Source organism: Pongo pygmaeus, chromosome 2 (genome assembly GCF_028885625.2).
Source record: "Pongo pygmaeus isolate AG05252 chromosome 2, NHGRI_mPonPyg2-v2.0_pri, whole genome shotgun sequence".
NCBI classification, from domain to species: domain Eukaryota; kingdom Metazoa; phylum Chordata; class Mammalia; order Primates; family Hominidae; genus Pongo; species Pongo pygmaeus.
Window position 1 is genome coordinate 96733202 of NC_085930.1, and position 17308 is coordinate 96750509.

The 17308-nt window shown below is 43.1% G+C and overlaps 1 protein-coding gene across 10 annotated transcripts in view; it reads left to right on the forward strand.

Moving 5' to 3' along the window:
* The window catches only part of ARHGEF3 (Rho guanine nucleotide exchange factor 3), a 349765-nt gene that overhangs the window by 294911 nt on the left and 37546 nt on the right, over nucleotides 1-17308 (forward strand). For 9 of the 10 annotated variants that reach the window (XM_054482009.2, XM_054482014.2, XM_054482010.2 and 6 more), the window contains one exon: nucleotides 8366-8473. In XM_054482009.2, coding sequence (XP_054337984.1) covers nucleotides 8366-8473 — 108 coding nt within the window. Of the gene's footprint in view, nucleotides 1-6824; nucleotides 7075-8365; nucleotides 8474-17308 lie in introns of those variants that run through there. The other variant, XM_054482016.2, reaches the window with a different exon arrangement.

Genomic DNA, 17308 nt, shown 5'->3' on the forward strand with positions numbered 1-17308 from the left:
GAGCTCTAGTATTTTGCTATAAGATCATGAAAGACAACAAGACAGAGGAACTATATCACAGATTGGACAGAAATATAACTTTGGATTCTAGATTAGATCCTGGAACAGAAAAAGGACACTAGTGGGAAAACAGAAACTGGTGGAATCCCAATAACTCTGTTAATAGTTTAGTTAATAGTATTGCCCCAATGTTAATTTCTTAGTTTTGATAAATGTACTGTGGTTATGTAAAATGTTAACATTAGAGGTAGTGGTGTAAAGGATATATGGGAACACTCTACTAATTTTGCAACTCTTCTGTAAATCTAAGATTATTTCAAAATCAATTTTTTGAAAAAGAGTATGCTCATATTAAGGGAATAGATAAGCTCACCTGTTTAACTTAGAGGCAAAGATGGCAGGGGGAATAATCTTTAGCAAAAACATACCAATTTGTGAGCCCTATTCTAGGCTCTGATAATTATCTTGCTATTCACAAAGTACTGTGGTATGTGCTCATCGTCATTATCTGTCTGTTTTTGGGCAGAATAATGAAGCAGAGGCGTATAGTCCAGTACATGGTCAACATTTTGCCTCTACCTGAAATACGTGATCTTGTGTATTTGTGCTCCTTGAACCTTGGCGTGCTCACTTATAAAATGGGGATAATGATACTAGCTTTCTCATAAGATGTTCTGAAGATGCCAAGAGCAAATCCTTACAAAGCTCTTCGCCCAGCACCTGCACAGATTGTAAATTCCCTGTAAAGCATAGCTCCTACCCACAGAATTCTCACTGCTGTATTACGAGGTTATTTCCCCATTTTTCAGTTGAAGAAACTGAGTAAGTAACTTGCTAAAGACAAGATTAGTGAATATGAGAGCCAGACTAAAATAGATAAATCTATAAAAATAATATGGCTCATTTTCAGCCATTTTGTTAGAAAAACATTAACACAAGAGGGAAAATCTGTAGGAATTCGTTGAAAGAAAAGGTACAAAGCAAGCTGTCAAGTGCCCCCATGCTGGGTGGAGTGGGGCCATTTGAAGTAAAGCTTATGGCTGGGAAGAGGCAGAAGCAGGAATTAAGGAATTGTCTATGGCGTGAACCCAGGAGGCGGAGCTTGCAGTGAGCCAAGATGGCGCCACTGCACTCCAGCCTGGGCGACAGAGCGAGACTCCGTCTCCAAAAAAAAAAAAAAAAAAAAAAAGAATTGTCTAGTGGGCAGAGAGAGACCCTGAAAGGGTGGGGAAGGCCTTCGCAATAGGAGGTATCAGAGGAAATTAGAACACAAGAATATTTGTAGTAGCCTAGAAGTCTTGAAGGGTGAGAATCTTGGGCATAAACTGTAAAATGATGTGAACCACCCTTTGGCCCTGAGGAATAGGGGTGGTAAAGTCAAGGCAATCGTAGGGTAATTAACTAATTTACATTTGTTTGGTAAGAGGCGGAAGGGGAGTGAGGATCTGGCAAAGATGGGAGATTTTAGCCTCGTTAGTAGATGATGTTATTGTATCAATTGAGAGAAAAACATGAATTTGCAAGTGAGTCACAGGAAAACAAAACATGCTCACAAGTTAAAATATATACAGCAGGAACATGAAGTACTCCTGTCCATGGACAAGCTGATCTTGAAGGGCCCTTATTTTTCTGTGTGTTTCTAAAATAAATTAGAGTTGACCTCCCCTGGATTGTTTTATGTCATGCAGTTCAGTGATTGGGAACCCATTAATGGGTTTCCTTTTTTTTTTTTTTTTTTTTTGAGATGGAGTCTCGCTCTGTCACCCAGGCTAGAGTGCAAGGGCACGATCTTGGCTCACTGCACCTTCCCGCCTCCCGGGTTCAAGCGATTCTTCTGCCTCAACCTCCTGAGTAACTGGGATTATAGGCGCCCGCCACCTTTTGTATTTTTAGCAGAGACGGGGTTTCACCATATTGGTCAGGCTTGTCTCAAACTCCTGACCTCATGATTCGCCGCCCGCCCCCACCCCCCGCCAGGCCTCCCAAAGTGCTGGGATTACAGGCGTGAGCCACCGCACCTGGCCAGGGTTTCTTAATGAGAGTGAATTAAGCCAGTCAATACAATAAAAGACTTTAGGGGGTGTGGCGACTTGGCCCATGGCTCTCCACGGGGTTGCTGTCTTTAAATGCTGTGAAGCAGCTTTCCCAGCATTCTCTTTCCCAACACATGGAGCTTTCCCTATTCCGGTGTGTGTTATTTAGAAGTTATTGAAATTAAGTAGTGGGAACTTTTAAAAAACAAACACACAAAAATAGGTTTCTTCTATTCCGGATGATGTCTGTTTCTCTAGTATTCTCTCTCACTAGGCCCTCCCTAATAACTGAGGTAAAAAAATCACAGACAGCACCTGTCTACTCCGGTTCCACTGGCACACTTGCAAAACAATTTTATGTCCATTTAAAAAAAAAACTGGCCGGGCGCGGTGGCTCTCGCCAGTAATCCCAGCACTTTGGGAGGCCGAGGCGGTCGGATCACAAGGTCAGGAGATCGAGACCATCCTGGCTAACACAGTGAAACCCCGTCTCTACTAAAAATACAAAAAATTAGCCGGGCGTGGTGGCGGGCGCCTGTAGTCCCAGCTACTCGGGAGGCTGAGGCAGGAGAATGGTGTGAACCCGGGAGGTGGAGCTTGCAGTGAGCCAAGATAACGCCACTGCACTCCAGCCTGGGCTACAGAGCGTGACTCCATCTCAAAAAAACAAACAAAAAAAAAACCTTTATTTTGACGTGTACCACAGGCAGGCATGTACCAAATACATGTACCATTTGACATGTATTCTGTCATGTACCTGTGCCCGGCACCTAGCTTTGACAACTACCAACCTGTGACCAGTCCTGTTTTCCTCTTTTTCCATCCTCTTTCTCCACTGTCATTATTTTGAAGTAGATCCTAGGCATTATATCACTTTTTATGTCCTTTGTTCATATATATATTAAAATGGTCAAGGAAAGTTGGCGTTGTGTTTAGAAAGTTAGGAGAATAAAATGCAATAAAATAGGGTTTACTCACATAAAAAGTAAGTCAAATGTTTCCCCTGTTTATCAGGGGAGGACCCTGCATGTCCAGCTGCAGGGAGAATATGCAAATCAAGCTTATGCCATCTACTGGAGCCTGACGATGACTAGGTGTGCCTGTGGGAGAGTGCAGTGCCTGGGAGAGTTGTCTTTGGGTATGTACAGTAGAAAAGCTGAGGCTGAAGACCACTGACCAGGACATGACTGGTCAGCAAACAACAGTCAGCAAACTATGGCCTGAAGACTGAATACAGCTGACTTCCTATGGGCCTCAAGCTAAGAATAGTGTCTACATGTTATAATGATTGAAAAATATCAAAAGAATAATATTTTGTAAGCAGGGCATAGTGGCTCAACCCTGTAATCCCCAGCACTTTGGGAAGCCGAGGCAGGAGAATTGCTTGACCCCAGGAGTTTGAGACCAGTCTGGGAAACATGGCAAGACCCCTTCTCTAAAAAAATTTTTAAAAATTTAACCAGGCATGGTGGTGAGCACCTGTAGTCCCAGTTTCTTGAGAGGCTGAGGTGGGAATATCTGCTTGAGCCCGGGAGGTTGAAGCTGCCGTGAGCTGTGATCGTGCCACTGCACACCAGCCTGAATGACAGCGCAAGACCCTGTCTCAAAGAATATTTTGTGACATGAAAACTATGAAATTTGAATTTTAGTGTTCATAAATAAATGGTTAATATGATATAGCCACAATTATTTATTTACAGATTGTTTGTGTCTGAAAGCAGAGATGAGTAGTCATGACAGAGGCTGGGTAGCCCCTTACAGAAAAAGCCAGGCCCTGGTGTAGGGCATGGGCTTTGGAGTCAGCCTGCCTGGGTTTACATCCTGGTCACCTTGTTTTAGCTGAATGGCTTTAAGCAAATTGCTCTACTACATGCCTTAGTTTCTCCATCTTTAAAATAGGGATCGTAATAGTAGTTAACTTGTAAGGTTGTTAGTAGGATTAAATATGCAACTATATGTAAAGCACTGAGCTGAGTTCCTGCTGCCAGTATTAGCTCATTATTATTATTTGTTTATGCTAGAGTTTCTCAGTCACTGTAACATTGTAACTTTCTATTTTACATGAGGATGATGAAAGCCACCTAGAAAGTTCCTGGGTGGATTAAACATGACCCTTGGGAGTGCAGTTTCCACACACCACCTGGCACACAGATAGAACCCTGAAAAGCCTTTCCTGGAATTTCCAAACATTTGAAAGACTTTTTTTTCTTTGGCTCCATCAACTCATGGACAAGAGTATCTGCTAGCACAATCAATTCTCACCTCTTCCTTGCTCCTGGCCAGATGTAAAGCAGCTGAGAGCCACACTGCCCTACAGTGAAGCAGCCTGAGTCCTTATGCCAGTGGCTACATTTCCAGCCTCTCCTGGATGGTGTTTGAGGCTCAATAGGGGTAGAGTCTCAGGGCAGCTGCAGACATGACATGGATGATATTCCTACTATTCCTCACCCCACTCTGGCTGCAAAAAGGAAGTACAGGGAAAATGAGAGGGGAGTTCCTGTATGCCATGTCTGTTTCAGTGGAACTATTTTTGGAGGAATAAAAAAGTATGCTAGATTATATTGATACGATAGGCATTTTCTTACATTGCATACAGTCTGCTTTGGCTTTTACCTGTTGAGGGGAAGAATGAGGAGAGGATAAAAATCGTTGTATCCCCTAGAGAAGGAATATCAAAATCCGTTTAATAAAAAAACTCATACTAAGAATAAAATTGCATAGAGTGTTTTATTCTCCTTTACTCATAATTAAACACAAGATATTTTAAATTGTCAAATCAGTTTCTTTATGAAAAAATGTGACCTGTATGCCTTCTTCCCACCCCTCCCTTCTTTTCTTCTCTTCCTTTTTTTCTTTCCTTGTCCTCTGACTAAATGGAGAACAAATATTTGATAAAAGCCACTGCCAATTCATGATAAAAATTCACAGCAAAGTTGGTACAGAAAAGAACTTTCTCTACGTGATAAAGGGTGCCTCTCCCATGCTCTCAGCAAATATTTAATGATGAAATCTTATTAATAATCACTGTAGAACCAAGAATTAAACTAGTATACCCACTGTCTTGGCTTGTAATCAACAATATACAGGTGGTTCTAGCCGGTGCAATAAGACAAGAGAAACAAAAAAGTTATAAGGCCTGGAAAAGATGAAACAAAACTGTTACTCATAAAATACTGTCTATACAGAATGCTCAATGTCTTTTTTTCTTTTCTTTTTTTTAAACTTTAGTGAGATACCCTTCTGCCCTGTCTTAAAATCACGTGGTTGGGGGTGGTGTCTGCACTTGAAACAGGACACTTGGTTCCTGGGTTTAGCATTGACCTTGCCCGGCTTGGTCTGGCAGCTGAGTTGTTGGACTAGGAAGCGTCCCTGAAGGTTGTGTTCTGTTACCTCTCTGCAAAGCCTGAAAGCATCCCTGTGATTGCATTTGCTAGTTTTCAGTAGAGCTATTTAACAAGAATCTGGAAACATTTTCCCTGAGGGCTCTCTTTAGACAGCAGTAAAATGTAGCTGGAGACATATTGAGTAAATGGAAAAGAAAAATCAAATGAGGCCAGGAATTTTTTTAATCTTCTATTCTCACAGAAGCCCTCAAGGAGAACACTGTAATTCATATTTTACTCATGTGGGTTAGGCATAAAGCCTCCCCCATAGATCCAATAACCTGTAAATGTTCTGGTTTTGAAATTGCACCTGCTTACATTGCTGGATCATAGCACTAAATCACACAGCAATGGCTTCTGGTTCAATTGTTCATTACTTGGGAATGTCAGATTGCCAGAGAGCAGCCTGATGTTTACATCCAAATCAGCAATGCCTTAGGAAATTAGTTTTAATTACAATCTCACGTAGCAGCACTGCACTCAACCCTCAGAGAGGTGGCATTTGTGTTGAACCTACATCTTATAGCTGTGCAGAAAATGCCTGTCCGACTGGGTCATGCAAAATGAACAGCAAAGTCAGCAGAACCTTAGAAAAGATGACACAGCAAGTGGAACACAGCTGGATCATCCCCCATCCTGTCAAGCGTGCAGTGCTCTCTGGCCCCTTTTTAAAATAAGAGAACCCAGTTAGCATTTGCCTTTCAGCCTCCCCATTCTGATATAAAAATCTGTGACCCAGCAGTTTTAACCATAAAAAAGAGAGAGAGAAAGAGAAAGACTCAGAGTCAGTGGGCAGGATTCTCTGAGACCAGGTCCTGCTCCCTCAGGGAATCTTTATCACCTCACTTGCTGTAATGCAGTTTGTGCCACCAACCTGGCATTTTCAGCCCCAAGCAGGAGCCATTTAGACAAATTCAGGGGATGCTTAAGAGGCAGTGTGTGTGTGTGTGTGTGTGTGTATGCGTGCGCATGTGTGTATGTGTGTATTCAGTACGCCAGTGGTGCAGCTCTGACGTAAAAAAATGTTTTAAACCCTCCTCTGGGCACAAATGCTCAAGAGCCTGGCACTGGACAGGGAGCATCCTGAAGGGCATTGTCACCTGAAGCAGAAGAGCTGTCAGATCTTTCCCTTCAGCACTTAAATCATTGTCATGCAATGGCTCTCATCTTGGGAGATTCATCCTCTGCATTTTGGAACTGAGCCTTCCTAGTGTTCTGAGAGTTTTCTGCTGTCTGTTCAGCTTAGCAAGCTAAGAAGCTGGAGAGGTACCCAGCAGCCTGGTTGCATTCTCCGTCTTGGAAAAGTATTTAACTGCTTTGAGAAATCATGGAATCGTTCCTGGCCACATTGTGGGATTGTATTCAATTTTCTTTTTAAGTTTTTAAATTTTTATATGTAAATGCTGGAAAGCTTGGAGACAGTCTATTTCAAAGAAGGCTGTTGATTTCTGAGACTGGCAGGGACATAAAATGACATGAAAGTGTCTCAGCAGGACTCCAAATTCACGAAAGATTTTTCCAGGCACCTACTATGTTCAGAACGGGGATGCAGAGATGTCCTGGAGAATCTGAAGTTCTGCCTTAACCCTCGAAACTTTGAAAGCAATGGCTGAAAAGGAAAGATGAATACCTAGAGGCTCCCTCTGGAAATGATTGAGGTTTGCCACCACAATTGGCTACTTTGGCTTTGTCCGTCAAAATTTGGTATCTTCATGTGCTGTCTAGCGTCTACTACAGGTCAGATGGAGCTTAGGAGGACAAGGGTAACTCTTCTCTTTGTCTTTGTAAAATGTTTTGTCTGTCATCATTCTCTTCCCCATAGCCTGTTTTTTTTGTTGTTGTTGTTGTAGTTGTTCGTTTGTTTGTTTTTTGTTTTTTTGACACAGAGTCTCTGTCAACCAGGCTGGAGTGCAGTGGCGCAATCTCGGCTCGCTGCAACCTCCACCTCCCAGGTTCAAGCAATCCCACGCCTCCCGAGTAGCTGGGATTACAGGCACCCGCCACCACGCCCGGCTAATTTTTGTATTTTTAGTAGAGACGGAGTTTCACCATCTTGGCCAGGCTGGTCTTGAACTCCTGACCTCATGATCCACCCGCCTCGCCCTCGCAAAGTGCTGGGATTACAGGCATGAGCCACTGCGCCTGGCCAGGCTGTTGTTTTTATTTATGTAATTCTTGTCTGCAAAGTCCTTGGAATGGGTAGGCTCCCTCCCACCTATCAGCCTGGTTTGAAGTAACTTGCAGATTTGCAAATAATGTTTTATGTGGAGGAGATTTTCAAAACTTGTGGCTATATATAGTATAGAAACCGATGTCCGTGGTAGGGCTTTTTCTCTATACATTTTCTTTTGCCGTCTGGTTATAATTTATAAATATTAATATGTGCATTTCAAATATGCTGTAGATACAAAGATGCTTTCTTAAGAGCCCAGTAATAGAACTTCTTTTTTAAAACAATTTTTTTAATTTAATGAAGTAAGAAAACAATCTTGGTGCTTTAGGAAAGCCATTGCATAAGAGTGGCTTTAGGCAAGATGGGGAAAAGGTTTTTAAAAAGATGAAACCAGAAGCAACAAAAGACAAGGTCATTGGGTGAGAAATCAGAGGCTGCTTTTCTCTACAAAAGGGGTGGGGAGACTGGTTCTACTAAGTGGAAGCTTCTGAATTAAAAGCTGGAAGATACTGGGGGGTGAGGGATAAGGAGCAGATCCCTGCCCCTTTTCTGTCTTCCCAGATACTGCCTCTGTTGACATCCCCTGCCTGCCATTTCTCCTTCCCTGCCTCCTAAGCCAGGTCATCTCCATACAGCCAGAGTGAGACGTGACACTTTATATTCCATAGATCAGTGTACAACCAGTACCTCGTGGAGTGGAACACAGTTGTATGGTGGAATTATGTTGTCTTCGCAATTGACCTTGACATTTTACTTTTTTTTTTTTAACTCTATAGGAACCTAGTAATAAACGGGTCAAACCCCTTTCCCGAGTCACGTCACTAGCAAACCTCATCCCGCCCGTGAAGGCCACGCCATTAAAGCGCTTCAGTCAAACCCTGCAGGTAAGAAGGGCACACAGGGCCTATGGTTGCAGAAAATCATGGTGTATGGGAGGGAACATCCCCATCCTACCTAGAATTTCCCCTGGTTTCAGAGTGACCGGAATCAATGCTTATTTCAATAGAAGAGCGCAAGTGAGGGGACTTGGAGGAAGAAAGATGTTTTTCAAGTTGCAGTCAAGGGTCATGCAGAGCCAGAGCTGTTGTAGTTGGGCCTTTCCCCACAATTGTATTTCAGAGTTATGTGCCCCATCCAGACATACTCTCACGCGATTTTTTTCCTAAAATATCTATGGGCCTCTTGAGGAAACCAGCACATGATGTTAGCTGGAGGGCAACAGAGCCTAGTAGCTTCAACCAGGGTCGGCAAACTGCATTGGGTGAAGAAAATCCAGCTCACCACCTGTTTTTTTATGGCTTACAAGCTAAGCCTGATTTTTACTTTTTAAAATTCTTGGGGGAAAGTCAAAAGAATGGTGCTGTTTCGTGACACATGAAAACGACATGAAATTCAAATTTCAGTATCCATAAATAAAGTTTTGTTGGAACATAGCCATGCCCATCTGTTTATTGTCCATGGCTGCTTTGTACTATGGCATAATTGAGTAGTTGTGACAGAGACCATATTGCCCACAAAGCCAAAAATATTTACCATCTGGCCCTTTACATAAAATGTTTGCTGACCCTTGGCTTAGAACGAGGACCTAAGGACCTCGGAGTGGAAGTACCTTGGGTTCTAACCTCGGCTCACCTTGGGCAGGTGACTTAACATGTCTAGGTCTTGCTTTTATTTTTTATTAAAAAATTTTTTTTCCATACTTTGTCCTACAGCTAGGTCTTGCTTCTATTCCTTATGAGTAAATTTGCCATGATGCCACCAAACCTTCATGGAATCATTGTAAAGATTTACAAGACAGTGCATTTAAAGGACGTAGCATAACGCCTTGGCCCTTAGTTAGCAATCATTAATCTTCTAATTAGTTAACTAAGTAGTAAATATTAACTACTCTGATAGTTTTTTAGTTAACAAGTAGTTATAGTTGTTCTTAAACTGTTGATGAAGTGTATCTTTTAAAGTGAACGTTGAGATTTATCCAAGGCCTTGAACCCAATTTGATAATTATACAAATTTTCTTTTAGATTGAAGCCCACAAAAAATATGCCATGAAAAGGCTCACCTGGTTTAGCTGAGCAGCAGTCTTGAGTCTGCCATGTATTTGTCCTGAATACTTTTGCTTGGCAATATTTTGTGTCTCTGCTTTCTGAGTCTTTAAGAAAACTGGGGACCAGAGCCCAAGGCATGCCTCATGCTGTGAAAATCCATGACTTGAGAACTGTTTGAGGTTCTCCCTCAGCCCTTTCTGTCCTTGCCTGCCTACCATACAGCCAATATGTCATGACTCCACATAGCCCAAGTGGTTCTTGCTACTTTCCCATAGATGCCCTTCCTCTCCATTGCTTTTCCCCTGCCTTGCTCGTTCCTCTGTTAACTCTGTTGCAGTTTCTCCTGAATGAATACCTCACCTAATTAGCTATAGGTTTGGGTCTGTTTCTCTCAGTACTTGGGCCTCGGGATCCCTGGTTAATCCCCTGATCCCTTTTGCGGGAGAATGGAGGAAAGAGAAAATAAGGTCATCTGGGAGAGCAAGATGAAGGGCTTTGTAACTAGTGAAGAAGAACGTGTTTACCTTTTCTCCCTTGTGACCAGTTCTTCAGCCCTCTCGACAAGTTCATTGCAGGCATCCCCTGGAAGACTCATCACCACCCTAGTCCTGCACATCTGGTCTTTCACTGAGTTACTGCTTTTTGAAAATTCTTCAGAATGTCTACTGCATTTCACCCTTTCCTCTCCATCCCAGTGGCTGTGGCTCAAGTTCACTCTGCAATTATTTCCTCCCTTGATTGTGAGACCTCCAAATTACCAGCCATCTCTTCCCATTATTGCTCCCAGGACAGTCCACCCTCTGCCCAGGAAGGCCCTCATTCATTCAATCAGTGTTGAGTGAACCCTCATCAGGCATTAGGCTCTTCCTGCCCTCGTATTGCTATGTTCCAGATACAACAGAATTGCCTTTTGGTAGGTTTGCTGCAGTGCTGTGTTCCCACATGGCAGTAATGAGCTAGACCTAGGCAGCCAGCCAACCATCACCTACAAATGTCCCCACCTCTCCCAATTGCCCTTCTAACACCTGGCCCTTTACTCTCCGTCATTGCCTTGCCTAGTTGGTAGGCTTTTTGTGTTTGTGCTCCTGGGCCTAGGAAGAGCACAATCTGTGCCTCCCACTACAGCCCAGCCCTGGCTGCTTTAAGATCTGTTATCATACCTTCAAAATCTTTCTTTTGGCTTCTCAGGCAAAATTTCTTTCTTCTGTTTCTGGGGTTCCTTCACAGGGAACAGTGCAGGAAACATTTGCTCACCTCAGAAATTTACATTGACCTAGAGAACTGGAACAGAAAGAAATCAAGCCATATCTGAAATCCAGCAGACTGAGGCCAAGCAAGGATGAGGAAGCCAGACCCAAAGGAGGATCTGACATGTGGAAATTGGTTTTTAAAACCTCAAAGATTTTTTTGGCAAAATAATTTTTTTTTTTTTTTTGAGATGGAGTTTCACCCTTGTTGCCTGGGCTGGAGTGCAGTGGCGCGATCTCAGCTCACCGCAACCTCCACCTCTCGGGTTCAAGCGATTCTCCTGCCTCAGCCTCTCAAATAGCTGGGATTACAGTCACCTGCCACCACGCCTGGCTAATTTTTTGTATTTTTTAGTAGAGATGGGGTTTCTCCATGTTGGCCAGGCTGGTCTCAAACTCCTGACCTAAAGTGATCCACCTGCCTTGGCCTCCCAAAGTGCAAAATAAGTTTTTAATTTAATTTTTTCAAATGTTGTGATAAATAGCTTCCTCTAAGCTTTATATATTGGCCAGAAACAACCCAGCAGAAACAGAAGAGTTACTCACAATGGTAATGTACATAGATATGGAGAGAATTGAGCAATGTGCTTATGTTTGAGTGTGTCCTTGTGGGGACAGTGAATGGAAATACACACCTCAAGTTGTATGCAGAGTTAGCAGCCATGTTTGCAGAATGATCTGCAAAGCATGGAGAATGCCAGCTTGTCCCCACATGTCTCCTTGTAACTCACCTTGGTGCACACGGTGCAACTTCTATGGCATTATTTCCAGCCCTAGCATCTCAATAATAGTTTCCCTCACCAGCTAGACTGAGAGAAGGTGCCAATTTATATTTTATTTTATTTTATTTTATTTTATTTTATTTTATTTTATTTTATTTTCGAGACAGAGTCTTGCTCTGTCACCCAGGCTGGAGTGCAGTGGCGTGATCGCGGCTCACCTCCACCTGCGCCTCCTGGGTTCAGGTGATTCTCCTGCCTCAGCCTCCCAAGTAGCTGGGATTACAGGTGCCCACCATCACACCTGGCTAATTTTTGTGTTTTTAGTACAGACAGTTTCGCCATGTTGGCCAGGCTGGTCTCAGACTCCTGACCTTAGGTAATCCGCCAGCTCAGCCTCCCAAAGTGCTAGGATTACAGGCATGAGCCACTGCGCCTGGCTGGATGCTAATTTAATGTGGCCTGGGAGCAGTAAGGATGAGGGGGAAGAGCTGGCGCCATAGGGGTGCTCAGTGGGCTCACTTCACATCCTCTCTGATTTTGTCTAAGTCTTGGTTCCCTTTCCAATAAGGGAGAAACAGAGAACAAAGAGTGTATCAGCTGCGCCAAACCTCTCAGCAGCCATCCATTACCCATATGTGTGTATTATTTATGCCTTTTCTATTCCAGAAATGACTCAAGGCTGTAATTGAGCAGCTTGGTTCTCTGTTGCAGTATTCCTTTTCCTTGGCTTCTGACACCTTAGAGACATATATATCCCTTTGGATATTCAATTATGTCTCTCGGGTTGGATTCTTTTAATTATAGAAGAGATGACTTAAGCCCAAATACGGTGCTCTAATCAGTGCTGGAACACTTAGCAGTCCTTCCTCTGGTTCCTCGGGAGACCACAGGTTAGCCCAGGAGGATATCAGGAGAGCTCTGGGCTGGCAGCCACTTCCAAAAATGTTAAAAGCCCAGTCACACATGTGAGTGGTCCTTGCAGCCACAGTTCAGCAAGACACTGCAGGATTTGTTCTCTCTTGCTTCCTGTGCCCGTATGGGCTGGGGGCTTGCGCCCCAACACAAAGGCAGCATTTGTGGACGCTGGGGAGGGACAGCCTGACTGCATGGCGCTCTGTCTGCTTCTCACCAGGAAGGTTAGCACTGCCGGTAGACTCAAGCACAGATGTCTGGATCCCTCTGAGCCTATAAATCCCCTCCCTGGCCTGCCTGAGAGGAAAATCTGGCCCAGCTCTGAAAGGGGACCTCATGAGATCCTCTGGGGTGGAGTGAGGAAGACGAGCTCGCCTTTGGCCAGTCGCTCCCTGAGCCCTGCCTCTCCCTGTCCACAGCTGTGCATGGCTGCTGGCCTCATTTGAGCTGAGTTCAGCACATGCTGTGGAATGTTGTGTTCATGATGTTGTGATGTAGCCCCTCATTCTCTTTGGACTTGCACTTTTTCCTTTTCCTTTATAAAAGTGAATGTTCATTATGGAAAAATGCAGAAAAGGAGAAAGAGAAAAAAACATGTATAGTCTTCCAACTCCAAAACAATCCATTAATAGTTTACCAGTTTCCCTCTAGCACTATTCTAGGCATAGGTGCAGAGCTCACATACTCTGAGCCTAGTTTTGGGTTCCTCACAGTCTATTCAGCCTTATCTCTGTCTGGGTGATCTGCTCACTTTTAGGTTAAAGCCTCCCACAGTGACTGTGGATGATCAGTTTCTCTTGCATCTCTGTCAGTCTCAGCCTCACACATTTCCAAGCTATGCAGTTAGGTGCACAAATGTTCATATTTGTCACCATTACAGCCTCCTGGGGGAGTTGCACCTTTTATTAGGATTAAATATTCCTGTTTATTTCCTTTAACGTTTTTGCCTTGGATTTTGTCTTCATTTTCTTTTTTTTTTTTTTTTTTTTTTGCATTTTGCTTAGTGTGTTTTGTTCCGTCTCTCTATTTTCCTCCTCCCTTTGTTATTTGGCTGGGCAAGGAGTTTTTATCTAGCTTAGGGGGAGTATTATGTCACAGTTATTCTTGGAAAATATTATCTTTATGGGCTGAGTATATATTATTCTACATAACCAGTCTCCTATTAACACATATTTAGGCTGTGAATATTTTTATATTAAATAACTCTATGTTGAATTTTTTTAATGCATTTGTCCTTTTTTTTTTTAACCTTCTATTGTGCTTTCTTTTCTGATAATATAACATCATTTAAATATTGAGGCCGGGTGTAGTGGCTCACACCTGTAATCCCAGCACTTTGAGAGGCCAAAGCGGGTGGATCACCAGAGGTCAGGAGTTCGAGACGAACCTGGCCAACATGGCGAAACCCCGTCTCTACTAAAAATACAAAAAATTAGCCGGGCGTGGTGGCACATGCCTGTAATCCCAGCTACTCTGGAGGCTGAGGCAGGCAGAATTGCTTGAACCCGGGAGGCAGAGGTCACAGCGAGCAGAGATTGCGCCACCAGACTGGGTGAAAGAGTGAGACTCTGTCTCAAAAAATATATATATATTGAGGCTGGGGCTGGGTGTGGTGGCTCACGCATGTAATCCCAGCACTTTGGGAAGCCGAGGCAGGCCGATCGCTTGAGGTCAGGAGTTTGAGACCAGCCTGGCCAACATGGTGAAACCCCGTCTCTACCAAAAAACATGAAAATTAGCTGGGCTTAGTGGCGCATACCTGTTGTCCCAGCTACTTGGGAGGCTGAGGTGGGAGGATCACTTGAACCCAGGAGGTGGAGGTTGCAGTGAGCTGAGATCATGCCACTGCACTCCAGCCTAGGCAACAGAGTGAGACTGTCTCAAAATAAATAAATAAATAAATATTGAAAAATACAGTGAAGCACATAAAAGAGAATAAAAGTCACTTGTAATCCTACTTCCCATCACCAAAAAAACTTCCATTAATATTTTGGTACATACTCAGGCAATCTTACCTTTTACTATACTTGCATGTGCATTTTTTTTTTTTTTTTTTTTGAGACGGAGTCTTGCTTTGTCGCCCAGGCTGGAGTGCAGTGGCGCAATCTCAGCTCACTGCAAGCTCCGCCTCCCAGGTTCACGCCATTCTCCTGCCTCAGCCTCCCCAGTAGCTGGGACTATAGGCGCCCGCCACCACGCCCGGCTAATTTTTTAATATTTTTTAGTAGAGACGGGGTTTCACCATGTTAGCCAAGATGGTCTCGATCTCCTGACCTCGTAATCCGCCCGCCTTGGCCTCCCAAAGTGCTGGGATTACAGGTGTGAGCCACTGCACCCGGCCGCATGTGCATTTTTTAAAACAAAATGACTATCACACTATATATGCTATTTTTTTTTTACTCCCTTTGGTCTTAATGGTATAAAATAACTCTACAATAGAAGAGTATTTTTCATGTCATTAAGTAGTTTTCAAAGACTTGATTTTTTTTTTTTTTTAATAGAGACAAACATCTCACTATGTTGCCCAGACTGGTCTCAAACTCCTGGCCTCAAGCAGTCCTACCACCCTGGCCTCCCAAAGTGCTGGGATTTATAGGCATGAGCTACCACACCTGGCCACAGACCTGATTCTTAATGGACTCATAAAGCATTTCATCAAAAGAATGTACAGTTTAGTTAATCACTCTCCTGTTGTTGAACATTTGTTTCTGTTCTTTCATCATTATAGATAACAGTGCTTTCAACATCCTGATCATGTGTATGTCTGTATTTCTTTCTTTCCTTTGATTATACTGCTAGAAATGGAATTCTGGTCAAAGGGTGTGAATACTAAAGGCCATTGATACAGCAAGGCTTCTGTTCTTGATGTGTGTCAGTTTTGGATAGAATTGCTTCTCTGTTTTCACATCTAAATCTAGACTTCTTACATTTCTCCTTCTCTTTTGCCACAGTTTTTCTCTTTGCTGTGATATCCTTCAAGATAGCTCTTCCCGGGGGCCCCTTGGGTTTTCCATGCAAGCCAAGGTGGTGTCTTACTTATCTCTGTATCCACAGTGCCTAATACTACACATTACTTAGGATGTGCTCAAAAATTAGTACTTGCTATTATTATCACTGTTATGACTAGAAAAGGCAGCCATTGCTGCTCCTAAGCTCTCTCCAGGGCCTGGCAGTGGCTGCCAGCCTAGTGATGGGGGCCCTGCCCATCTCCTTCAGCTGGGCTGAAGGAGAATATGTGTCCCCTCCCCCAGTTGTAGCCCCTCCAGGAAGTATTGCTATGGCAAAGAAGGGTTTCTAGCAACTACAGCCTCTCATTGCTCCATCCTCTGGCCCTTAGATCAGACAGTTATTTTATTCAACCCAGATGCAGCATGAACATATGATAAATTAGTGGTCTCCATTCATGTTATTTGGATCTACTATGTTATTTATTCTGCCTAGACTTAATGGAGAGGTAGTTAATACAGAAAGGTAGGTAGTCCTGCTCTAGAGACTTGTAAAAGTTCTACTTGGTAAAAGTTGTCTAAGGTACATTAGCAAGTAGAGGAAGAAAATTGGGGGAAAGTTCAAAACCACTGTCCCAATTAATAATATACACCCATATTAGTATATGGATAGGAAAAAAAACCAGGAACGTCAAATTCTTTTTTTTTTCTGTTGTCTCTTGGGAATACAATTATACTTTTGCAGTTCTTTTGTTTATTTTGTGTTCTCCTCCTTTTTTCCCCAGTGTGTAAGAATTACAAATGAATAGAAAATAAATGAGATGGAACTATTGATTTTTTTATTATATATTTCTGTTATACTTGAATTTTTTAATATGTATTACCTTTGCAACCAAATAAAAATGAATAAGATTAGAAAATCTTCTATGATAAAATACACTACAGAGAGAGTTTAGCAATGGCCTGAGGGGTCATCAAGGAAGGCTGCCTAGCAAGGGTGGAGGGATTTGGGTTGGGCCTGGAATGGCTCACAGATGATAAGGATGAAACGGAGGAAGCATTTCAGGCTTGAGAAGGGAATATGGGATGGCTGATGCCATCTAGATATAAGAAATAATAAGTAAGAAATTACCCAAGCATATGTGCTGATTTCCATGTCTGGCAACCATGATTTCCTTCTCCAAGGACCTCAAACTTTGTCCCTTGGTCCAAGGTCATAAATTTTCTATAACTAACTTATTTGGCTGACATGGAGATGAGCTTGGGGGTGGAAGGCACATGTGTGTTAGGGAAAGCAACCAGAAACCAGACTGTCTTGTAATGGGTATCCAAGGGAGAGGATACAGTCATGAGTTCTTAGTTTCTCTTTCTGGTTGGGCCAGTAAAGCGCCTTCCTTACCCCTCTTTTCTGCTTATCACTAGAAACAGAAACTAAAAACCATGGCTTCAGGCTGCTAAAAGCCTAAAATAAAACAAACAGAACAACAACAAAATAAGGCAAGTTGGACAAGCTTGGAGAGTATAGCTGACAAGTTATCTGTAGTCCATCTCAAGAGGAACTCCTGATTCTCTGCTGTTCTTTACTATTCCTGGAGTAGTAGAATATTACTGTTTACTGTTCCTGGAAGCCACTGTAAATAGTTGATATTGGGCCGGGTGCGGTGGCTCACGCCTGTAATCCTAGCACTTTGGGAGGCCGAGACAGGCGGATTGCCTGAGCTCAGGAGTTCAAGACCAGCCTGGGCAAGATGGTGAAACCCTGTCTCTACTAAAATACAAAATATCAGCTAGGCTTGGTGGCAGGCGCCTGTAATCCCAGCTACTCAGGAGGCTGAGGCACGAGAATTG